The sequence below is a fragment of the Babylonia areolata genome, chromosome 35 (assembly GCF_041734735.1).
Source record: "Babylonia areolata isolate BAREFJ2019XMU chromosome 35, ASM4173473v1, whole genome shotgun sequence".
Classification (NCBI taxonomy): Eukaryota; Metazoa; Mollusca; class Gastropoda; order Neogastropoda; family Buccinidae; genus Babylonia; species Babylonia areolata.
In genome coordinates, this window is record NC_134910.1 from 17,550,826 (window position 1) to 17,575,825 (window position 25,000).

The 25,000-nt window shown below is 44.4% G+C and overlaps 3 protein-coding genes, 1 long non-coding RNA gene and 1 pseudogene across 4 annotated transcripts in view; 4 read left to right on the plus strand and 1 right to left on the minus strand.

Moving 5' to 3' along the window:
- The window catches only part of LOC143277742 (uncharacterized), a 74,424-nt gene that overhangs the window by 13,988 nt on the left and 35,436 nt on the right, over positions 1 to 25,000 (plus strand). The window lies entirely within an intron of this gene.
- LOC143277911 (uncharacterized) lies at positions 1,610 to 9,105 on the plus strand. The gene is made up of 4 exons (XM_076582882.1): positions 1,610 to 1,717; positions 3,761 to 4,107; positions 6,358 to 6,916; positions 8,961 to 9,105. Exons 2-4 carry the CDS (start codon positions 3,918 to 3,920, stop codon positions 9,067 to 9,069), a joined length of 858 nt encoding a protein of 285 aa, XP_076438997.1. The 5' UTR covers positions 1,610 to 1,717; positions 3,761 to 3,917; the 3' UTR covers positions 9,070 to 9,105.
- On the plus strand, positions 9,105 to 16,363 carry LOC143277912 (uncharacterized). Its single transcript, XM_076582883.1, has 2 exons — positions 9,105 to 9,307; positions 15,598 to 16,363. Exons 1-2 carry the CDS (start codon positions 9,118 to 9,120, stop codon positions 16,227 to 16,229), a joined length of 822 nt encoding a protein of 273 aa, XP_076438998.1. The 5' UTR covers positions 9,105 to 9,117; the 3' UTR covers positions 16,230 to 16,363.
- Positions 16,270 to 16,823, plus strand: LOC143277913 (uncharacterized; annotated as a pseudogene).
- Positions 19,128 to 24,673, minus strand: LOC143277910 (uncharacterized). Its single transcript, XM_076582880.1, has 2 exons — positions 22,403 to 24,673; positions 19,128 to 21,460 (listed from the first exon to the last, which is right to left on the minus strand). Exon 2 carries the CDS (start codon positions 20,082 to 20,084, stop codon positions 19,128 to 19,130), a length of 957 nt encoding a protein of 318 aa, XP_076438995.1. The 5' UTR covers positions 20,085 to 21,460; positions 22,403 to 24,673.

Genomic DNA, 25,000 nt, shown 5'->3' on the forward strand with positions numbered 1-25,000 from the left:
TTATTATTACTGTTCGGCCCTGGCCACTCATGCATGTCTCCAGTGTGACAGTGTGAAATTACCAAAGGGCCAACATCAAAATTCTCTGGTGTTGCTTCATAGGAGATGTCTTTACCCGTGACAGTCTCCTCTGCGCACTAGTGAAATTCTGTTGATGTTGTTGAAGAGAGAGAGTTGAGGTGGGCTCCGACGGGCACCATAGCCGAATGGTTAAAGCGTTGGACTTTCGATCTGAGGGTCCCGGGTTCGAATCACGGTGACGGCGCCTGGTGGGTAAAGGGTGGAAATTTTTACAATCTCCCAGATCAACAATGTACAGACCTGCCAGCGCCTGAACCCCCTTCGTGTGTATACGCAAGCATAAGATCAAATACGCACGTTAAAGATCCTGTAATCCATGTCAGCGTTCGGTGGGTTATGGAAACAACATACCCAGCATGCACACCTCCGAAAGCGGAGTATGGCTGCCTACATGGCAGGGTAAAAACGGTCATACATGTAAAAAGCCCACTCGTGTATATACGAGTGAATGTGGGAGTTGAAACCCAAGAACGCAGAAGAAGAAGAAGAAGAGGTGGGCTACCTCTGAGGAGTGAGCCTGAAGCTGGAGTATGGCCGCCTGTGTGGCGACTAAGCTGTCATACACGCAACACAACATGTCCTCTGGACATCCCCCAGAGTTTGTAGCCGGGATCGCTAACAACAAACAATGACAACATTATTCTTCTTCTTCTTATTATTATTATCATTATTATTATTATCTCTATCATTATTATTATTATTTTTTTGTTGACATAGAAATGATTTTATAATTATTTTCTGTCTGTCAGGGTCTGGAAATATAATTTCACAACCTATGCTATATGGAACTGAGTTTGATTGTGTCAAAAAGCATGAAGTAATAGGTGATTCTATAATTATAGATGAGTATATAATTATAATTTAATTTTGCATTCATGTTGTCTTTTTTTTACTTCTCTAATATCACTCCAATGTGATTAGATAACAAAACAAAGCACAACTACAACAATTACAATTTATATAGAGTGTACATACAGAAGCAGGAGAAACAAATGTGAGTATAAATATATACAATTTATTAAGAATATGTATACACATGACATTTTCATTACAATTTGTTTGAAATCTGTTCTCCAGACAATGCTGCATCACAGCTGAAGAAGCCAAAGGCAGGAGACTGCTCAGCCGAGACTTCAGGAGCAGACCTTCCAGCTGAAGCACACGCTGTGGAGCCTCTACCCAACCTTTCTGAGGAAACAGAGGATAGCGGGTCTACTGACAGGGCTGTGGAGTCCACAACTGCAGCAACGACTACGACTTCAAGCTCAAGTGGGGGTGAAATGCATTCTGTTGGAACCCAGTGGGTAAATGTGCCTGAAGAAGACCACGAGTACAGCCAACCAGTGTACTTGAAATATGCACTGAAAAATGATGACAAACAGGTGCAAACAAGTAATGTGACAGTGGATGTTGCAGTACAGGTGGGTCAGATTCAGAGTTCATTATTTGCAACTCTGATACGAACAGAGAAAGACTCCAAGTTGTACACAGGCATCCCTCTGTCTGCACTCCACATGCTAATCCAATGCATGGAACCGCACAAAAATGTGTCATTTGGAACAGAACTTTCAGATCAGATTCTGATGGCGCTCATGAAGCTGAAACTTAATCTACTGTTAGCTGATCTGGCAAGAAGGTTTGATGTTTCGGAGTCGGTGGCAAGCCGTATCATCAACTATTGGATAGATACACTGGTTGAACATTTTTAAGTTGATCGTTTGGCTTCCAAGAGAAACGATTAGGGCTACTATGTCTGAGTCGTTCAAAGCAAAATACCCAAGAACAACTTGTATTTTGGACTGCGCAGAAACCTTTGTGGAAAAGGCGACAAACTTGGACTCTGACATTGTACAGAGAGAACATACAAGTTATACATGACACTGACATTGTACTGAGAGAACATACAAGTTATACATGACACTGACATTGTATAGAGAGAACATACAAGTTATACATGACACTGACATTGTACAGAGAGAACATACAAGTTATACATGACACTGACATTGTACAGAGAGAACATACAAGGTACACATGACACTGACATTGTTCATAGAGAACATACAAGTTATACATGACACCGGAGATTAGAAAAGAGAGATAAACCACTCGCGGCAGGCCCCTTCTTACTGTCTATAACAGTGCTGAAGCCGTTTTGAGGCACACACGCAGTGCGGAAGGGTGGCGGTAAATCACCCTCTCCTTCCCCACCCCAAGGAAACTGGTCGGTTCGACGGTTCAGCTGCAGTAAAGCGAAAGTTAAGTTACGCCTGGAATTTCGCACGTGTAGTAAGATTCGCTGAATACAATGAAAACCGATTCATTTTTGCTTTGGTTTTTAGCACATTTGCATCTGCTTGAATGTAGATAATATAAAAAGAAAATAAAGCAGCTCCCCCCACCACCAACTCCCTGCCCCCCCCCCCCCCCCCCCCCCAGCGCAATGTTGCACATGAGAGAGACAGTTATAAATTATTGAACTGCGTTTTCGTAACGCTACTTTTTCTTCACACTTTCTGGTTTACATCACCATTTCTTCAACAACAAAAAAATATATATATATATCAAAACATAAAACACATATTCAGCTCTGTCTCTCTTCTAACATCTGTCTATACATACATACATGAATACATACATACATAATTTCATATAGATCTATCAGTATGTAAATCTAAATCTATCAATATGTACATAATCATATATATAATTCATATATATACGAACGCTTCATGTTGCCTGAGCAGACCGTTGTATTGTGCTCTATCTCTCTCTCTAAGTCTCTGTCTCTCTCTCTCGGGAGTTTTACATGGCTGTTAAAAGCATCTACGATTCTGTACTTGTATGTGTTCGTGACAAAGGTATTTATTCAGACTTTTTTCAGTGTCCAAGAGGGGTTAAACAAGGTTGTATGCCAAGCACACAGCTGTTTTCCTTTTTCATCGGTGAATTGGCAGTGGAGTTATCAAAGAAGGGGAGACATGGAATACAAATGATACCTGGCGCAACAGATTTGGTCTTAATGCTATTTGCTGATGATGTTGTTCTCTCGTCTGACACACCCACAGGGTTACAAAATCAATTAAATGCCCTTAAGCAAGAAACAGACAGACTACAACAAACAGTGAATCTCGTTAAGACCAATATTATAGTTTTCCGCAATGGAGGTCATCTTTCGACTCGTGAAAAATGGTGCTGTGGTGATAGGGAAATAAAAGTAACCAATACATATAAATATTTAGGAATGTTATTCACAACAAAATTGAGTTTGACATCTGCGTGGGATGAAGCAAACAGAAAAGGGAAAAAAGGTGTAATCCAAATTATAAAATCACTCAGGAGACTGCGTTCGACTGACGCTTTCCTTACGTTTGGGCGGGGCAAAGGCAGCTCATGAATAATGAATGCGTGCCGCGGCGCAGGCTGCCTGGCTTCAGCAATTTCTGCAAGTGGTTTATCTCTCTTTTCTAATCTCCGATGACACTGACATTGTACTGAGAGAACGTACAAGTTATACATGACACTGACAGTGTACAGAGAGAACATTCAAGTTATCCACGACTTTCTTGCAGACTTTGTGGACCATTCATGCGTGCCGCCATTACTAATCTTGGCTAACATCTCAGGGAAGTCTATTTCCGGCAAAACCGAGAGCAAACACTTTTTTATTACATTCTAGGTCAACGTGCCCACGTGGAACCATGCCAAAAAAGAAAAACTGTGCTGTCTTAGGCTGTACCTACAAGCTCGGACAAGTTGAACAAGCTTCTGAAACAGGAATGTTTTGACCATAAACCGATGCTACGTGAAAACTGTGGCTGCAAACCACCCTATCAATGCCCCAAGACGAAGATCGACATCGAGCGTGGAGGGCGGCAGTCTACGTCAAAAATCCCCCAAAGCTAGAGAATTTCTATGTTTGTTCATTTCATTTTGTCGACAGACGGCCTTCTGAAGATCATCCTGATCCAGAACTCTTCTTAGGCTTCCCAAAGAAAGTCAGCAAACTTAGAAAGTTACAAAGAGGTGAGTCTAAATAACAGTTACAGCAGTTTTGGGCTCAGGTGTAGTTTGGTGTGTTGATTTATGCTTAGATTGGGGGTGTTCATAGGAGTTAATAGCCTGTGTTCGAAGAAGAAGAAGAAGTGCTATATAAAAGGTATGCATTATATTATTATTATTATTATTTAGCCAGCAAAAAAACTTTTGCAGAAAGTATTATTTTCAGTTGCTGGTTTTTTTTTTCGTGTGTGTGTGTCTTTCGGCACAATAATTTGAGAATGCCTGCATAGATTTTGATCAAACTTTCAGGGATGATACTCAACTACAATATCTACCCCTAGAAGTTCAAAATTCAAAGTCGTACATTAAAAACTGGATTTTTTCATAACTTTATTTGTGACATTTTGAGGGGGCCCCTGGCGCTTTACTTTCACCAGAATGCAAGAAGTCTAGTTATTATTATTACTGCCCGCAAAAAAAAAAAAAAAAAAAAAAAAAAAAAGCGGAAGGCATTGTTTTAAGTTGGGTTTTGTTTGTTTGTTTTTGTTTTTTTCTTTCCACACCATAACTTCAGAACACCTGATTGGATTTCGATCAGACTTTCAGGAATCCCTGCAGTGGGGCATTGCAGATTGTGAAATTAAGGGCCCCTCCTGTTTCTGGAACCACAGGAGCTATCAAGTATGCTGTCGTTAGGTAGTTAGGGGTTCCTCGTTCCTACCATGCTCTATTTTTTCTCCAAGCTTCTTTTCTTAATTCTGCCTTTTGTGCTCTTCATCCTGCCTTTTTGCCAATTTTTCTTCCCAGCTCCCTGAAGATGGAGTATGGCTACCTTAATGGTGGGATAAAAAAAACAGCCATACATGCAAAAATCCACCCTCACGGCTAGGTAGGTGGGTGGTGTGTTGACATGCTTAGATTGGGGGTGCTCGCAGGAGTTAATAGCCTGTGTTCAAAGAAGAAGAAACTTTCAGGGATGATACTCAACTATAATATCTACCTTAGGTTTCAAATTTAAAGTTGTACATTAAAAACTGGATTTTTCATTAATTTATTTGTGACTTATATGGGGGGCCTGGACGGTATGCATTCACCAGAGTGCAAAAATTCTATTTATTATTATTACTGTTCGGCCCTGGCCACTCATGCATGTCTCCAGTGTGACAGTGTGAAATTACCAAAGGGCCAACATCAAAATTCTCTGGTGTTGCTTCATAGGAGATGTCTTTACCCGTGACAGTCTCCTCTGCGCACTAGTGAAATTCTGTTGATGTTGTTGAAGAGAGAGAGTTGAGGTGGGCTCCGACGGGCACCATAGCCGAATGGTTAAAGCGTTGGACTTTCGATCTGAGGGTCCCGGGTTCGAATCACGGTGACGGCGCCTGGTGGGTAAAGGGTGGAAATTTTTACAATCTCCCAGATCAACAATGTACAGACCTGCCAGCGCCTGAACCCCCTTCGTGTGTATACGCAAGCATAAGATCAAATACGCACGTTAAAGATCCTGTAATCCATGTCAGCGTTCGGTGGGTTATGGAAACAACATACCCAGCATGCACACCTCCGAAAGCGGAGTATGGCTGCCTACATGGCAGGGTAAAAACGGTCATACATGTAAAAAGCCCACTCGTGTATATACGAGTGAATGTGGGAGTTGAAACCCAAGAACGCAGAAGAAGAAGAAGAAGAGGTGGGCTACCTCTGAGGAGTGAGCCTGAAGCTGGAGTATGGCCGCCTGTGTGGCGACTAAGCTGTCATACACGCAACACAACATGTCCTCTGGACATCCCCCAGAGTTTGTAGCCGGGATCGCTAACAACAAACAATGACAACATTATTCTTCTTCTTATTATTATTATTATCATTATTATTATTATCTCTATCATTATTATTATTATTTTTTTGTTGACATAGAAATGATTTTATAATTATTTTCTGTCTGTCAGGGTCTGGAAATATAATTTCACAACCTATGCTATATGGAACTGAGTTTGATTGTGTCAAAAAGCATGAAGTAATAGGTGATTCTATAATTATAGATGAGTATATAATTATAATTTAATTTTGCATTCATGTTGTCTTTTTTTTACTTCTCTAATATCACTCCAATGTGATTAGATAACAAAACAAAGCACAACTACAACAATTACAATTTATATAGAGTGTACATACAGAAGCAGGAGAAACAAATGTGAGTATAAATATATACAATTTATTAAGAATATGTATACACATGACATTTTCATTACAATTTGTTTGAAATCTGTTCTCCAGACAATGCTGCATCACAGCTGAAGAAGCCAAAGGCAGGAGACTGCTCAGCCGAGACTTCAGGAGCAGACCTTCCAGCTGAAGCACACGCTGTGGAGCCTCTACCCAACCTTTCTGAGGAAACAGAGGATAGCGGGTCTACTGACAGGGCTGTGGAGTCCACAACTGCAGCAACGACTACGACTTCAAGCTCAAGTGGGGGTGAAATGCATTCTGTTGGAACCCAGTGGGTAAATGTGCCTGAAGAAGACCACGAGTACAGCCAACCAGTGTACTTGAAATATGCACTGAAAAATGATGACAAACAGGTGCAAACAAGTAATGTGACAGTGGATGTTGCAGTACAGGTGGGTCAGATTCAGAGTTCATTATTTGCAACTCTGATACGAACAGAGAAAGACTCCAAGTTGTACACAGGCATCCCTCTGTCTGCACTCCACATGCTAATCCAATGCATGGAACCGCACAAAAATGTGTCATTTGGAACAGAACTTTCAGATCAGATTCTGATGGCGCTCATGAAGCTGAAACTTAATCTACTGTTAGCTGATCTGGCAAGAAGGTTTGATGTTTCGGAGTCGGTGGCAAGCCGTATCATCAACTATTGGATAGATACACTGGTTGAACATTTTTAAGTTGATCGTTTGGCTTCCAAGAGAAACGATTAGGGCTACTATGTCTGAGTCGTTCAAAGCAAAATACCCAAGAACAACTTGTATTTTGGACTGCGCAGAAACCTTTGTGGAAAAGGCGACAAACTTGGACTCTGACATTGTACAGAGAGAACATACAAGTTATACATGACACTGACATTGTACTGAGAGAACATACAAGTTATACATGACACTGACATTGTATAGAGAGAACATACAAGTTATACATGACACTGACATTGTACAGAGAGAACATACAAGTTATACATGACACTGACATTGTACAGAGAGAACATACAAGGTACACATGACACTGACATTGTTCATAGAGAACATACAAGTTATACATGACACCGGAGATTAGAAAAGAGAGATAAACCACTCGCGGCAGGCCCCTTCTTACTGTCTATAACAGTGCTGAAGCCGTTTTGAGGCACACACGCAGTGCGGAAGGGTGGCGGTAAATCACCCTCTCCTTCCCCACCCCAAGGAAACTGGTCGGTTCGACGGTTCAGCTGCAGTAAAGCGAAAGTTAAGTTACGCCTGGAATTTCGCACGTGTAGTAAGATTCGCTGAATACAATGAAAACCGATTCATTTTTGCTTTGGTTTTTAGCACATTTGCATCTGCTTGAATGTAGATAATATAAAAAGAAAATAAAGCAGCTCCCCCCACCACCAACTCCCTGCCCCCCCCCCCCCCCCCCCCCCCAGCGCAATGTTGCACATGAGAGAGACAGTTATAAATTATTGAACTGCGTTTTCGTAACGCTACTTTTTCTTCACACTTTCTGGTTTACATCACCATTTCTTCAACAACAAAAAAATATATATATATATCAAAACATAAAACACATATTCAGCTCTGTCTCTCTTCTAACATCTGTCTATACATACATACATGAATACATACATACATAATTTCATATAGATCTATCAGTATGTAAATCTAAATCTATCAATATGTACATAATCATATATATAATTCATATATATACGAACGCTTCATGTTGCCTGAGCAGACCGTTGTATTGTGCTCTATCTCTCTCTCTAAGTCTCTGTCTCTCTCTCTCGGGAGTTTTACATGGCTGTTAAAAGCATCTACGATTCTGTACTTGTATGTGTTCGTGACAAAGGTATTTATTCAGACTTTTTTCAGTGTCCAAGAGGGGTTAAACAAGGTTGTATGCCAAGCACACAGCTGTTTTCCTTTTTCATCGGTGAATTGGCAGTGGAGTTATCAAAGAAGGGGAGACATGGAATACAAATGATACCTGGCGCAACAGATTTGGTCTTAATGCTATTTGCTGATGATGTTGTTCTCTCGTCTGACACACCCACAGGGTTACAAAATCAATTAAATGCCCTTAAGCAAGAAACAGACAGACTACAACAAACAGTGAATCTCGTTAAGACCAATATTATAGTTTTCCGCAATGGAGGTCATCTTTCGACTCGTGAAAAATGGTGCTGTGGTGATAGGGAAATAAAAGTAACCAATACATATAAATATTTAGGAATGTTATTCACAACAAAATTGAGTTTGACATCTGCGTGGGATGAAGCAAACAGAAAAGGGAAAAAAGGTGTAATCCAAATTATAAAATCACTCAGGAGACTGCGTTCGACTGACGCTTTCCTTACGTTTGGGCGGGGCAAAGGCAGCTCATGAATAATGAATGCGTGCCGCGGCGCAGGCTGCCTGGCTTCAGCAATTTCTGCAAGTGGTTTATCTCTCTTTTCTAATCTCCGATGACACTGACATTGTACTGAGAGAACGTACAAGTTATACATGACACTGACAGTGTACAGAGAGAACATTCAAGTTATCCACGACTTTCTTGCAGACTTTGTGGACCATTCATGCGTGCCGCCATTACTAATCTTGGCTAACATCTCAGGGAAGTCTATTTCCGGCAAAACCGAGAGCAAACACTTTTTTATTACGTTCTAGGTCAACGTGCCCACGTGGAACCATGCCAAAAAAGAAAAACTGTGCTGTCTTAGGCTGTACCTACAAGCTCGGACAAGTTGAACAAGCTTCTGAAACAGGAATGTTTTGACCATAAACCGATGCTACGTGAAAACTGTGGCTGCAAACCACCCTATCAATGCCCCAAGACGAAGATCGACATCGAGCGTGGAGGGCGGCAGTCTACGTCAAAAATCCCCCAAAGCTAGAGAATTTCTATGTTTGTTCATTTCATTTTGTCGACAGACGGCCTTCTGAAGATCATCCTGATCCAGAACTCTTCTTAGGCTTCCCAAAGAAAGTCAGCAAACTTAGAAAGTTACAAAGAGGTGAGTCTAAATAACAGTTACAGCAGTTTTGGGCTCAGGTGTAGTTTGGTGTGTTGATTTATGCTTAGATTGGGGGTGTTCATAGGAGTTAATAGCCTGTGTTCGAAGAAGAAGAAGAAGTGCTATATAAAAGGTATGCATTATATTATTATTATTATTATTTAGCCAGCAAAAAAACTTTTGCAGAAAGTATTATTTTCAGTTGCTGGTTTTTTTTTTTTCGTGTGTGTGTGTCTTTCGGCACAATAATTTGAGAATGCCTGCATAGATTTTGATCAAACTTTCAGGGATGATACTCAACTACAATATCTACCCCTAGAAGTTCAAAATTCAAAGTCGTACATTAAAAACTGGATTTTTTCATAACTTTATTTGTGACATTTTGAGGGGGCCCCTGGCGCTTTACTTTCACCAGAATGCAAGAAGTCTAGTTATTATTATTACTGCCCGCAAAAAAAAAAAAAAAAAAAAAAAAAAAGCGGAAGGCATTGTTTTAAGTTGGGTTTTGTTTGTTTGTTTTTGTTTTTTTCTTTCCACACCATAACTTCAGAACACCTGATTGGATTTCGATCAGACTTTCAGGAATCCCTGCAGTGGGGCATTGCAGATTGTGAAATTAAGGGCCCCTCCTGTTTCTGGAACCACAGGAGCTATCAAGTATGCTGTCGTTAGGTAGTTAGGGGTTCCTCGTTCCTACCATGCTCTATTTTTTCTCCAAGCTTCTTTTCTTAATTCTGCCTTTTGTGCTCTTCATCCTGCCTTTTTGCCAATTTTTCTTCCCAGCTCCCTGAAGATGGAGTATGGCTACCTTAATGGTGGGATAAAAAAAACAGCCATACATGCAAAAATCCACCCTCACGGCTAGGTAGGTGGGTGGTGTGTTGACATGCTTAGATTGGGGGTGCTCGCAGGAGTTAATAGCCTGTGTTCAAAGAAGAAGAAACTTTCAGGGATGATACTCAACTATAATATCTACCTTAGGTTTCAAATTTAAAGTTGTACATTAAAAACTGGATTTTTCATTAATTTATTTGTGACTTATATGGGGGGCCTGGACGGTATGCATTCACCAGAGTGCAAAAATTCTATTTATTATTATTACTGTTCGGCCCTGGCCACTCATGCATGTCTCCAGTGTGACAGTGTGAAATTACCAAAGGGCCAACATCAAAATTCTCTGGTGTTGCTTCATAGGAGATGTCTTTACCCGTGACAGTCTCCTCTGCGCACTAGTGAAATTCTGTTGATGTTGTTGAAGAGAGAGAGTTGAGGTGGGCTCCGACGGGCGCCATAGCCGAATGGTTAAAGCGTTGGACTTTCGATCTGAGGGTCCCGGGTTCGAATCACGGTGACGGCGCCTGGTGGGTAAAGGGTGGAAATTTTTACAATCTCCCAGATCAACAATGTACAGACCTGCCAGTGCCTGAACCCCCTTCGTGTGTATACGCAAGCATAAGATCAAATACGCACGTTAAAGATCCTGTAATCCATGTCAGCGTTCGGTGGGTTATGGAAACAACATACCCAGCATGCACACCTCCGAAAGCGGAGTATGGCTGCCTACATGGCAGGGTAAAAACGGTCATACATGTAAAAAGCCCACTCGTGTATATACGAGTGAATGTGGGAGTTGAAACCCAAGAACGCAGAAGAAGAAGAAGAAGAGGTGGGCTACCTCTGAGGAGTGAGCCTGAAGCTGGAGTATGGCCGCCTGTGTGGCGACTAAGCTGTCATACACGCAACACAACATGTCCTCTGGACATCCCCCAGAGTTTGTAGCCGGGATCGCTAACAACAAACAACGACAACATTATTCTTCTTCTTATTATTATTATTATCATTATTATTATTATCTCTATCATTATTATTATTATTTTTTTGTTGACATAGAAATGATTTTATAATTATTTTCTGTCTGTCAGGGTCTGGAAATATAATTTCACAACCTATGCTATATGGAACTGAGTTTGATTGTGTCAAAAAGCATGAAGTAATAGGTGATTCTATAATTATAGATGAGTATATAATTATAATTTAATTTTGCATTCATGTTGTCTTTTTTTTACTTCTCTAATATCACTCCAATGTGATTAGATAACAAAACAAAGCACAACTACAACAATTACAATTTATATAGAGTGTACATACAGAAGCAGGAGAAACAAATGTGAGTATAAATATATACAATTTATTAAGAATATGTATACACATGACATTTTCATTACAATTTGTTTGAAATCTACAGTCAGGTCAGGTCTCTACCTGCCACAGGTACCATGTAACCCTGTGCTACCTGTCACATGCGGGCAGATGGAGCTCGACAGCCCGGGAAGGCAGTCCATCTTAGACAAGGAAAAGTCTGAAGTAAAACCCATGAAGTGCTAAGGAATGCAGGACAGTCTCGACATGCATTGACCCTGGGTCCATGGCCATGTCCCGACTTTCAGTAGCCGCGCCCCCGTGCCTCCGAGGAAGGTTTTTGAGCCAGAGGCTAGGACAAGGACAGTCTGATATAAAACCTACGACCTGAGGACCTCACTGTCACCGTCCCAGCTTGCTAGGCTATGGCAGATGAACCACGGGTGTAAAGGGTGGGGCCAGTACTGCGCACACTGCACTCCACCTAAAAATTCCATTGCGCAGGCTTGAAGGACACGTCCACGTCCGCGCCACCAACTATTCCAAGCCCTGTAGCGATGGGAAAGGGGCGAAAACGGCAGGTGGAAGATGTCACTGGAAGCCGCAGTTCCAATCCTGCATGCAGGCGGTTCAGGATATTGGTCGCCTGATTGTTGACCCGGAGGTGACAGCATCACTCGGCAGCACCCTGAACGACCAAGCAGCCTTTTCTAGGGACAGCACTGCTTGCTCCACACGGAGAGGGGCCTAGAAAAGGTGGTCCAAACAAATGCTCATCTCCATACCCCCCAGTTGGCTAGCCGCGGTCAACGGGCATCTCCAAACGCGGTCGAACAACAATAGAGAAGAAAAGGCCGGCACCTGCCTCACAATTAGTTGCAAAAGGATTAAAGGTAGCATGCTGGAACATCCGAACCATGCGTGACTCTGCAGACAGCAACCACCCAGAAAGGCGTTCCGCTCTAGTCGCACACGAACTTCAGAGACTGAACATTGACATTGCTGCCGTCAGCGAAGTCCGCTTTGCAGGGAAAGGCAGCCTCCAGGAACACGGCGCTGGGTACACCCTCTACTGGTCAGGCAAGCCAGAGACCGAGAGACGCCTTTATGGCGTAGGCTTTATGGTCAGGAGCACCATTGCCTCCAAGCTTGAAAACCTGCCAACAGGACACTCAGACCGAATTATGTCCATGCGCCTCCCACTACGGAACAAACAGCATGCCACTCTGTTCAGCGTGTACGCTCCAACCCTCCAAGCGGACCCCACAGAAAAGGTCAAGTTTTACACTGATCTGCGCAACCTCGTTCAGAACACCCCTGCTGACGACAAGGTCATCATCCTTGGCGACTTCAATGCCAGAGTTGGCCAAGATTCAGAAGCCTGGAAAGGAGTCCTTGGCAAGCATGGCGTTGGTAATTGCAACGACAGTGGGCACCTTCTTCTCGAGTTCTGTGCAGAGCAGCAGTTTACCATCACCAACACCATTTTCCAGCAGAAGGACAGCCTGAAGACAACGTGGATGCATCCTCGGTCCAAACATTGGCACCTCATTGATTACATCCTGATGCGCCAGAGAGACGTACGAGACGTCCTACACACCCGAGTGATGCCCAGCGCGGAGTGTCATACTGACCACCGCCTCGTCCGCAGCAAGCTCAGGCTCCACTTCAAGCCCAAACCAAAGAAAGGAGGAGCTCCTAGGAAGAAATTCCAGGTCGGCAACTTTCAGTCAGCTGAAGTGAAAGCTGAATTCCAGGCGAAGCTTCAGGACAAACTTGAAGACCCCAGTTGCCCCACAGACCCCTCTCCAGAAGCACTATGGGCACAGCTGAAATCAGCCATCCTGCAGTCCTCTGAAGAAGTCCTAGGGTTCTCGTCGAAAAAGAACAAGGACTGGTTTGACGAAAACAACCAGGAGATCCAAGAATTGCTGGCGAAGAAGAGATCAGCCCACCAGGCTCACCTTGCACAACCGTCTTGTCCGGTGAAGAAAGCAACCTTCCGGCTCATATGCAGCAACCTCCAGCGCAAGCTTCGTGAGATTCAAAATGGGTGGTGGACCAACCTGGCAGAGAGGGCTCAGCTTTGTGCAGACACTGGTGACTACCGGGGCTTATACGAAGCCTTGAAGGCGGTGTACGGTCCCTCATACCAGGTCCAGAGTCCTTTGCGCAGCGCAGACGGCCAGGCGCTCTTCACAGACAAGACGTCGATCCTGAACAGGTGGTCGGAACATTTCCAGGCCCTCTTCAGCGCCAACCGCACAGTTCAAGACTCGGCAATTCTCCGCATCCCACAACAGCCAGTGAAATTACAACTGGACGAGCTACCAACCCTAGAAGAGACTGTCAAGGCCATTGTACAGCTGAAATGTGGCAAGGCAGCAGGGGTTGATGGAATTCCGCCGGAGGCGTGGAAGAATGGAGGCCCAGCACTACACTCCAAACTCCACAACCTCTTTGTCTGCTGCTGGGAGCAAGGCAAACTACCACAGGACCTCCGTGACGCAGTCATCATCACCCTGTATAAAAACAAGGGAGAAAAGTCAGACTGCTCCAACTACAGGGGGATAACTCTGCTCTCCATCGCAGGCAAGATCCTCGCCAGAGTCCTCCTAAATCGGCTGGTGCCTACTATCGCCGAAGAACATCTCCCAGAGAGTCAGTGTGGCTTTAGAGCCAACAGAGGCACCACTGACATGGTCTTCGTTCTCAGACAGCTACAAGAAAAATGTCGGGAACAGAACAAAGGACTGTATGCGACATTCGTCGATCTCACGAAAGCTTTCGACACCGTGAGCAGAAAAGGTCTGTGGGAGATCATGAAACGTCTAGGATGCCCCCCAAAATTCCTCAGCATGGTCATCCAACTACATGAGGAACAGCGTGGACAGGTCAGACACAGCAACGACCTTTCGGAGCCCTTCCCAATTGGAAATGGAGTGAAACAAGGTTGTGTCCTCGCGCCGACCCTCTTCACGATCTTCTTCAGCATGATGCTCCAACAGGCCACTGAAGATCTTGGCGACGACGACGGTATCTTCATCAGATACCGCACTGATGGCAGCCTATTCAACCTGAGGCGGCTACAGGCCCACACCAAGACACTGGAGCAACTCATCAGAGAGCTTCTGTTTGCCGACGATGCTGCCCTCGTCGCCCATACAGAAGCGGCCCTGCAGCGTATAACGTCCTGCTTCGCAGAGGCTGCGCAGCTCTTCGGCCTAGAAGTCAGTCTGAAAAAGACGGAAGTTCTCCACCAGCCTGCCCCACAGGAAGAATTCCACGCTCCTCACATCAACATCGGTGAGACAGAGCTGAAGTCGGTCCACCAGTTCAGCTACCTAGGCTGCACCATCTCGTCTGACGCCAAGATCGACAAGGAGATCGACAACAGACTTGCAAAGGCAAACAGCGCATTCGGCAGGCTGTACAAGAGAGTGTGGAACAACAAACACCTGAAGAAAGACACAAAGATCAGCGTGTACAGAGCTGTTGTACTGCCCACCCTGTTGTATGGCTCCGAAACCTGGGTCACCTACCGGCACCACATACGACTGCTTGATCGCTTCCACCAGCGCTGCCTTCGCACCATCCTCAGCATCCACTGGAGTGACTACATCACAAATGTCGAGGTCCTGGAGCAGGCAAAGACTATCAGCATCGAGGCAGTGCTGCTAAAGACCCAGCTACGTTGGGCAGGGCACGTGTCCAGGATGGAGGACCACCGCCTGCCCAAGATCGCGCTGTATGGCGAACTGTCCACTGGCCACCGTGACAGAGGAGCACCCAAGAAGAGATACAAAGACTCCTTGAAGAAAGCTCTCGGTGCCTGTCACATTGACCATCGCCAGTGGTCCGCAGTAGCCGCTGATCGAGAGACCTGGCGACGCACCATCCACCAAGCTGTCTCCTCCTTCGAAAACAACCGCAGGGCCAGCCTTGAGGACAAACGCAGAAGGAGGAAGAACCACGACGCTGCAGCCGCGAACCCAGACCAGACTTTCCCTTGCAACCGCTGCAGGCGACTCTGCTTTTCCCGCATTGGCCTTGTCAGCCATGAGCGTGCCTGCATCAGACGTGGACAACGCCCTTCCTAGATCTTCGTCAGCGAAGCCAGGCCATGATGATGTTTGAAATCTGTTCTCCAGACAATGCTGCATCACAGCTGAAGAAGCCAAAGGCAGGAGACTGCTCAGCCGAGACTTCAGGAGCAGACCTTCCAGCTGAAGCACACGCTGTGGAGCCTCTACCCAACCTTTCTGAGGAAACAGAGGATAGCGGGTCTACTGACAGGGCTGTGGAGTCCACAACTGCAGCAACGACTACGACTTCAAGCTCAAGTGGGGGTGAAATGCATTCTGTTGGAACCCAGTGGGTAAATGTGCCTGAAGAAGACCACGAGTACAGCCAACCAGTGTACTTGAAATATGCACTGAAAAATGATGACAAACAGGTGCAAACAAGTAATGTGACAGTGGATGTTGCAGTACAGGTGGGTCAGATTCAGAGTTCATTATTTGCAACTCTGATACGAACAGAGAAAGACTCCAAGTTGTACACAGGCATCCCTCTGTCTGCACTCCACATGCTAATCCAATGCATGGAACCGCACAAAAATGTGTCATTTGGAACAGAACTTTCAGATCAGATTCTGATGGCGCTCATGAAGCTGAAACTTAATCTACTGTTAGCTGATCTGGCAAGAAGGTTTGATGTTTCGGAGTCGGTGGCAAGCCGTATCATCAACTATTGGATAGATACACTGGTTGAACATTTTTAAGTTGATCGTTTGGCTTCCAAGAGAAACGATTAGGGCTACTATGTCTGAGTCGTTCAAAGCAAAATACCCAAGAACAACTTGTATTTTGGACTGCGCAGAAACCTTTGTGGAAAAGGCGACAAACTTGGACTCAATGGGAGAAACATACTCAAACTACAAGTCGCATAATACATGCAAATATTTGGTGGCAACTGCTCCTTGTGGTTTGATTATGTTTATCTCTCATGATGGCCATACCAGTGATAAATTCATTACTCAAGACTCCAGGATCTTGGATTGCCATACAGGTGGTGATGAGGTCATGGCTGACTGAGGTTTTACAATTGGTGATCTACTCTATGAAAACGTGTGAAGCTCAACATATCTGCGTTCAGTTATGGGGCACAACTGAGCCAGGAGGATGTTTGTACAACTAGAAAAATAGCATCTGTGAAAGTGCATGCTGAGCGTGCTATTCGGCGCCTGAAAGTCTTTAAAATACTGTCTCATAGAGTGCCAATCAGTCTTGTGCCTCAACTGGACACAATTATGATTATCTGTGGTGGGCTAGTCAACCTTCTACCAGAACTTATTAAAGACAAAGACACAGAGTGATAACATTCTTCGGTAATCATCTTATATTAGTACCTACATGTATATCGACTTATTGGAAACAGAGATGAAATGTGGTGTAGGCCTACTGTTTTCTTTTGATGTTGACAATGACTGATAAATGTTTTAACATTTCTTTTTATAATGCAACATACTAAAACATGTCAAAGTGACAGCTAATTGTGCTGTCTCAATATACATGTATGATGGATTTATTGTTTTTATTTTCAACACCCAAACTTGCGAAGGTGGTTTTGTTTTCAGTCGAGTCACTTTGTATGTAAGTATCATGCATACAAGCAGAGTTATACATTTAAAATTAAGTGGGGGTTTTCAGACCCAAAAAGGAAATTTTCTATCTAAAATTACGTTTAAATAACATACTTACCGTGACCCAACTAGTGCAGACTCCGGCAGGGGTCTGACATTCCTGTCCTGTGCAAACTACTATCTGCCTATGCGGAGAAAATGAGAGAACTACGGCCGATAACCTCCCGGAAGTAGGTAACATCCCCTCTGTCCCCCTGGCTAGCGCCCTCTTTTGACGGCAATATGCCATCAGCAGCGCAGCGAGCAGGGAGAACAGGAAGCGGGGAGGCCGGGAGGGTCTTAAATTTGGGTCACGGTAAGTATGTTATTTAAACGTAATTTTAGATAGAAAATTTCCTTTTAATTACACATACTTAACCGTGACCCAACTAGTGCAGAATAGTGCGACAAGGTGGTGGACTACCACAGAAGCGATGCCTCTTGAGCCATCATCCCGCAGGCATGCTATGTCTCTCAGGTAGAAGTCGATGAAGGTGGCAGGATTTTTCCAGTAGGCGGCATCCATGATGTCTTGCAGCCGTGCTGAGTGCGCTAAGGCAAGAGAAGAGGACCACGCTCTGACTTCATGCGCTCTGGCTGAGGAGGCATCAAGTCTCAATCCTACGTCTGCATATGCACCTTTAATCGCATTGACTATCCATCGGGACAGTGACATTTTGCTAATGTCACGTGGATGGTCCAGGTTCCAGCTAATGAAGAGGCGTCGTTTGGACACTCGGAAAGGACGCGGGCCCTGACCAGGCAGAGGAATCTATCCTCGTCATCATGGGCTAGAATGGAAGAGAGCGGTTTGATGGAAAGAATGGGAGAGGGTGTACTGGGAGTCTGATTTTTGGCAAGAAATTCAGGGAGGAATCTAAGTGAGATAGATCCGTCCGGCTCAAAGGCTATATCTTGTGTGACGCCACTGAGGGCATGGACCTCACTACAGCACCTGCCTGAGGCGAGTGAGATGAGAAAGAGTGTCTTCATGGAGAGTAGCTTGAAAGGAGCTATAGCAAGGGGTTCAAAGGGTGCCTTGCGGAGGTATTGTAGGACCAGAAAAAGGTCCCAAGAAGGGGTCCGGGGGGATGTACGTGCATGATTGAGGGAAGCCCCTCGGACTAATGCCCTAAGCAGGGGGTCATCTGAGAAAGAGGGCCCGCCTAGTTGCCGATGAGTGGAGCTGATTGCAGCGCGATGGACGCGTACTGCAGAGGCAGAGAGGCCTTTGGAGGAGGAGAGGAAGGCAAGAAAGTTGGCGAGGTCCATATTGGATGGGTGTGTGGGATTGACTGAGTGGGTTGAGCACCAGGAAAGCCAGCGATTCCAGTGTGCAGAGTAAACGCCTTGAGTGCCTTTGTGATGTGACCTGCACACAAGGTCAGCTGTGTCATCGGAGGTGCCTAGTGCTGACAGAGATTCCCGCACAGTAGCCAGGCGTATAGGTTGAGAACCTCTGGGTTTCCGTGGGGAATGCCCGAGCGTGGCTGAACTAGGGAGCGTCTGCCGATGTGAAGGTGGAGTGGGGGAACGTGAGTGAGGTGGAGAAGGTCAGGGAACCACGGCTGTGCTGGCCAGTGGGGTGCGATGAGAATCAGGGTGGCACTCTCCAGCCTTGCCTTTCTGAGGACTTTTCCCATGATTGGAAGTGGGGGGGAAGGCATACCCCGAAAGGTTGGACCAGCTGATCGACAGGGCATCCACGGCCCAGGCCTGCGGGTCTGGGACTGGGGAGACGTATGTCGGAATGCGGAAGTTGAATCTTGTGGTGAAGAGATCCACATGTGGTTTGTGCCAATGGTCCCAGATCGGCTGAAGTGTTGAGTGTGACAGTGTCCACTCCGTCTGTAGCACTGTGTGGGATCTGCTGAGGTAATCTGCTAGAATGTTGAGCTTGCCTGGGACATGTCGTGCTGTCAGGTGGATGTTGTGCTCTTAACACCAGAGGACTGTCTCCGCACGCAGGGACAGCTGGTGTGAGTGAGCTCCCCCCTGTTAGTTCAGATAACATGCTACCGTCATGTTGTCTGTGCATAGCAAGATCGACCTGTGCGAAACGTGGGGGAGGAAGTGCTGGAGGGCAAGGAAGACCGCCTCCAGTTCCAGTTTGTTGATGTGCCATGACTGCTGATGTGGGAACCAAGTCCCCGACGCTGTGTGGTTCTCCATGTGTGTACCCCAGCCCATGTTGGAGGCATCTGTGTACAGTTCTGCATCCGGTGTTGGGTTTGAGATGGGAACCCCGGCATTGAGCCACTGCATGTCCATCCAGCGCTGGGTCGACTGTGAGAACCATGTGCCTAGAGGAATACGGGTGTCCCACGTCTGAGAAGACTGGGACCACCTGTCCTGGAAGTGACGCTGAAATGGACGTTTGTGTAGTCTCCCCAAGGGGACAAGTGCAGCAAGGGACTCCATGAAGCCCAGCAGACAGGCAAGTTCCCTGGCCGACGCCGAGACTGCCTGTGATAGATGAGAAAGGAGGCTGTGTAGCCTGTGGAGGCAAGGCATGGCCGGACGTATGGTCATTGATACAGAATCGATCGCCATACCCAGGAATTTGAACTGTTGAGAGGGCTCCAGTTCCGATTTTTCTGTGTTCATCAGAAAGCCCAGTGCTTGGCACTGGTTCCTGACGAGGCTGAGGTGATGCTGGCAGAGGGCCTTGCTCTCTGCAAGGATCAACCAGTCGTCTAGGTAGACCCTCAGGCGTATGCCCTTGCTCCTGAGGGCTAAACATAGTTCCCTGACCACCCTGATGAAGACCCACGGGGCTGGAGCAAGGCCAAATGGAAGGGCTCTGAACTGGAAGGACTTGCCGTCCCATGAGAAGCAGAACCACTTGCGGTCCCTGGGGTGAACGAGGATATGGAAGTAAGCGTCTGTGAGGTCTATGGAGACTGCCCAGTCGCCTTGCCTGATGGAGTCCCTGATTGACGCAGGCGATTCCATGTGGAATGGTTTTTGCTGGAGATAGTTGTTTAGAGGAGAAAGGTCTAGGACTGGCCGCCATCTGCTGGAGGTTTTGGGAATGACGAAAATGCGGCCGAAGAAGCCCGGAGAGAGAGGAGGAGCTTCTTCTATGGCCTCTTTGTGGAGAAGAGAGAGTATTTCGTCCTGCAGGGCTGAGCGGGCTGTGTCACCCTGTGGGGGGGGGGAAGGGAGGAAGAGAGAGAGTGAGAGGTGCCTTGGAGGAGAGCCAAGGCAGGCGGAACCCCGACCCTATCACCCGGAGGACCCACTCGCATGCTGGGAGAGACAGCCACGCTGGCATGTGCCTGGATAGGCTTCCTGCTGGCTGTTGGTGCACGAGTGGCGGGTGAAGGGCGGGGGCAAGTCATTGGGGGTGGGCCGGTGTGGAGTTGGCTGCTGGCCTGCGTGGAGGGCGGAGTGTGTGCGGCTGGCACCTGTACGGCCTGGGCTGGCCCCTGGGTTGTGCCCTGGGTTGTGCTCTGGTGTTTGACGGTGAAGACTGGCACGGGCGCGGTCCGAAGGAGGTAATGTTGCTACGCCTGAAGGTGTAGGGTTGATGCCGTGTAGCGTGCCGCGGGTGTGCCGGAGTGCGGAGAGGGCCTGCGCCAAGGGCAAGGTCCCTACCCTTGGTCCATTTCTCGACAATTCATAAGCACTGTCAACAATCTTAACATCACTTGGTTTTCTTTTCACAATATTCCTCAAATGAAGTTTTGTTTATGTCTGGACATTTGATTTCAACAACTTCATGAACTGTGTTCTCATTTCTGTTCCTTATAATGCCATCTGGACTTGCAGACAACCATGGATGCTCACTACAAACTACAGTGCCCTTTTTCTGAACTTCATATCCCATTTCCTGCAAACAGTTAACAGCTAATGGTTCACTGACAGTTCCATGATGTGTTGAGGCATTACCCTTGAATGTAGGATAAATATGCTGTTGCATAAATTTGTCGGGATTTGTAGTGTGCCTGACTGGCACTTTCTTTGCCGTGCTGGCTGTTATTCTAAGTCTTCTGGCATCATGCCACAGTCTAGACAAATTTTGTTCTTTAGTGTCGCCGTCCAAAACGGAAATGCTGGCCTGGTCCATGTTGACGTACTTCTCACAGAACCCTAAGCACTTTGCACACATGTTTTCCATGTGCCCAGCTTCATGAGCAGAGGGTGTATGCTCAATCACACACGATTCAGTCTCAGAGGGCACACAATTTGATGTTGGTGCAGTCATGCACTTCCTGATAAGGGAGTTTTCCGTGTAAAACTGACCTTCCACAGTGAAGGAACTAGCTGTCTTTCTCAATGCTGAGGTTTCCAGCTGAATGGAACTTCGGCACTCTTGTTTGCCACATCTGCATAAAGACAGACAAGATAGCATGCCATTCAATTCAAAAGGTACATGATTAGCTTATTCTTAAAATTGTCAAATGGCTCTGCTGGCCTGGATCTTTTCTCTTTCTATTTGTTTATTTTGTTCAATATCTGGTATTGGCGTTGGAGTGTCCAACATTTGTATGCCTCTTATTATCCTGTTTATGACATGGCAAAAATATGCTAATACTGGCAGTATTATCACATTCCCATGCATCTGCACAATAACTGTTCACAATTAGTTCAGTGGTTTCGGCACAGACCGACCCACCTCTTCTCTGCACTGCGCAAAACTTGGGCTCTTGCATTTTGTTTACTCTTATCAGTTCCATATAACCTTAACAACCATTTACTCTTGCACAGCAGCTTAAATTATATCAGAAGAGTGTACTGAACATAGGCAAAGCGCCAAAGTAAAATAAGTGAATTTAAAAAAGTAACAAATAAAATTTTAAAAATACATGAACTAGAATTTTTGCATTCTGGTGAATGTATACCCCCCCCCCCCAAACAAAAAGTAAATTAAAAAAAAAAGAAGTGACCAAAAAACAAAACAAAAAAAAAAGAAAAAAAAAGAAGAAAAAAAAAGAACTTCCGAAAACTCTGTTCTAATCACCCATTGGCTGTTGCTAGGCATTGCTGACATATCCTAAATGAAAGGGAAAATGTGATTGGTCAGCTGTCAAAGCTTACTATTACAGGCGCCCCTCTTGAAAACCGGTGCTCTCACGGGTGTGACATTGCGACCCTGGTTGCCGAAAAGCGAGTTTTCGATGTTGCGACGCTGGCAGCCAGAAGGTTAATATAGCCATATAAAAAAAGAGGTGCGAAGCAAGACTAAATGGTAATTTAAGTCATAAATAAATTAATGAAAAATCCATTTATTGTGGACGGTAATAAATAAATATATAAAAAGTGTTTACCATCGCTACTGTAGACAGTGTCTGGCTTGTGTCGTTTGAAGTTCACAGTGGCAATCCGTTTGGGTTATAAATTCTTCTGTGTCCCTCGGTTCCATTGCTGTTGCTTATCAGTGCAGGAGGCCCCAGTCATATTGGTCCCAACAGCATATTCTGCCTGCACACAGTGAATAAAATGCTTAACAAAAGAGTCATGTAAATCTAAATTAAAATGCAATCATTAATGTGTCAGTGTCAGCTTCAAATTTAGTGAGCATAGCATAGCTTACCAAATGAATCTGTAGACTAAAAGCCTTTTGTCTTTGTTCAAACAGAACACACTAGTGTGTTTAAATTACATTGATTTATCCAGAATCCGAATTTTTCATGACAAAACTCATCCCTTAGAAGTCTTTGATGACACTGAAGTTTTTAAAAGTTCAGATTCACTCGACAAGCCATTCTGGATTTGACAGACTCAGTCAGTAGGCTAATGAACTGCACTTCCATTATCGAAGGCATGGCTCGCTCACTCCTGTTTTGCAAGTCTGCCTTGCATTACGCTACTATCATACTATGCTATCGGGACTTTCCAAGATGTCGGTGAAATGATGTGTCGACCTGTCAACAGTGTCCAGTTATTAAATTACACACATTTCTGACTGTACACTATTCATAGTTTGTACTATTCCTTGCTTTCTTAACCAAAATTTAGGCGAGCATGTGTGTGTGTGTGTGTATGTGTGTGTGTGCATGCAAGGTGTGTGTGAGGAAGGGGCAGGGGGGTGTGGAGATGTGGCACTGATTTGTGTCCAGAAATATTTTTTATATTTTCCTTTTCTATGCTTATGTGTCATCATGTTTTATTCAATTATTGTATTATTTTACCCTGATTAGATGTAATGATTATTATATGTTGGTATTAGTTCAGTATTTTACTGGAAATGTGTGTGTGTGTGTGTGTGTGTGTGTGTGTGTGTGTGTGTGTGTGTGTGTGTGCATAGGTCCCCATGGACCTAACATTTACAGGGTCCACTGGACTCTCTCTACCTAATTTTTGGGAGTCCACTTGCAAGTTTGTGCATCATTTTTTGCATAATGCACTTTAACCTGGGCCTCTGATAAGGTACTAGGTAGTTATATAAGTAATTCCTTCTATGTAGTCATTAAGAACAAATGGACCTAACATTTTGACTATTTGAGGGTCCACTAGACCCTCTACTCCCAATTTTTGAGGGTCAACTTGCAAATTTGTGCTTCAATTAAGCATAGGTGGGGGTAATGGGACCTCTGGTGTGTGTGTGTGTGTGTGTGTGTATTGTGTACATGTGTATGTATGCATGTGCATGCAGTGTGTGTGTGTGTGTGTGTGTGTGTGTGTGTGTGTGTGTGTTTACACACAAGAAGCAACATACCCACCCAAATACCACATTAGACCACCTCTCCCCACGTATGCAAAACTGGTTTAATATCTAAGCTATCAAATACCACACAACATTCGGTATGGATTCAAGTTATCTCTAAGGTGCAAGTACCCGGTACCATATTAAGGATACACGTTCATTGTGGAAGAGGAGACCTTTATAATCAATACTGAGCATATTTCCAAAATTTTCACCCGCACCCCCTCACCCCCTTTGCACACACACACACTGAAATGAATCTGGAAAAAGATATGTCAATACATGGTGTGCTATAAAATGACATCTATGCAGCAGTCGTCAAATTACACAAATTTCTGACTGTACAGTGTTCATTGGCCTAATTTGTAATTATTATCCCATTGTATTATTATCTGTTTTGTCCCCAAACAAAGAATAAGTGTGTTGTGTGCTCATAAACAATAATATCAAATTTTTTAAAAATATTAAATGAGCAAATGCATTGTACTATTGTTAAAACAATTACAGTATACACTATGTATAGGCCTACAGTTAAGTTACCCCCATGTTGTATGAATGCATGCATCTATGAATTTATGTAACTTTGTAAGAATATATGTTGAAATGTATATATATTGTGTGAGCAATTAAATATAGCAGAAAATGTAAACCAAGATGTATTGTGGATTTATATATATATATATATATATATATATATATATATATATATATATATATATATATATATATCCATGTGTTGTGTGTGCCAAATACATTTGCAAATAATCTTTTCATTTGAATAACCTTTCCCTGTTTAAGATTTTTTTTGTTTGTTTGATTTTCTGTCAATAGTGTCATGTTGATATAATGAATAAAAAAAAAAAAAGGTTGAGAAAAAATAACTGGTGATGTGGCCTCACAAGACTTAAGTTAATAAGGTTCAGCAGTTAATCTTGGAGCATTTACCATTTTTCCTTCCTCTCAGTATTGTTGAACATCTTCCTAATTGAACAATACTGAATGATTTTGCCTTCTCTGCAAACATTTCAGGAGGCGGAAAAGTTTATCTGAAAATTAGTTTTTACAATTCATGAATCTTTGTAACAATCTTGCAAGAAGTTAAAATTTAAGTACTCTTGCTTTGAACAATTTTTACATTGGCATCTCTTGTGAATACTTATACTGTTTAATAATTGTGCAGGAAATTAAGTGTTCTGTCCTATCATATTCACAGATACTG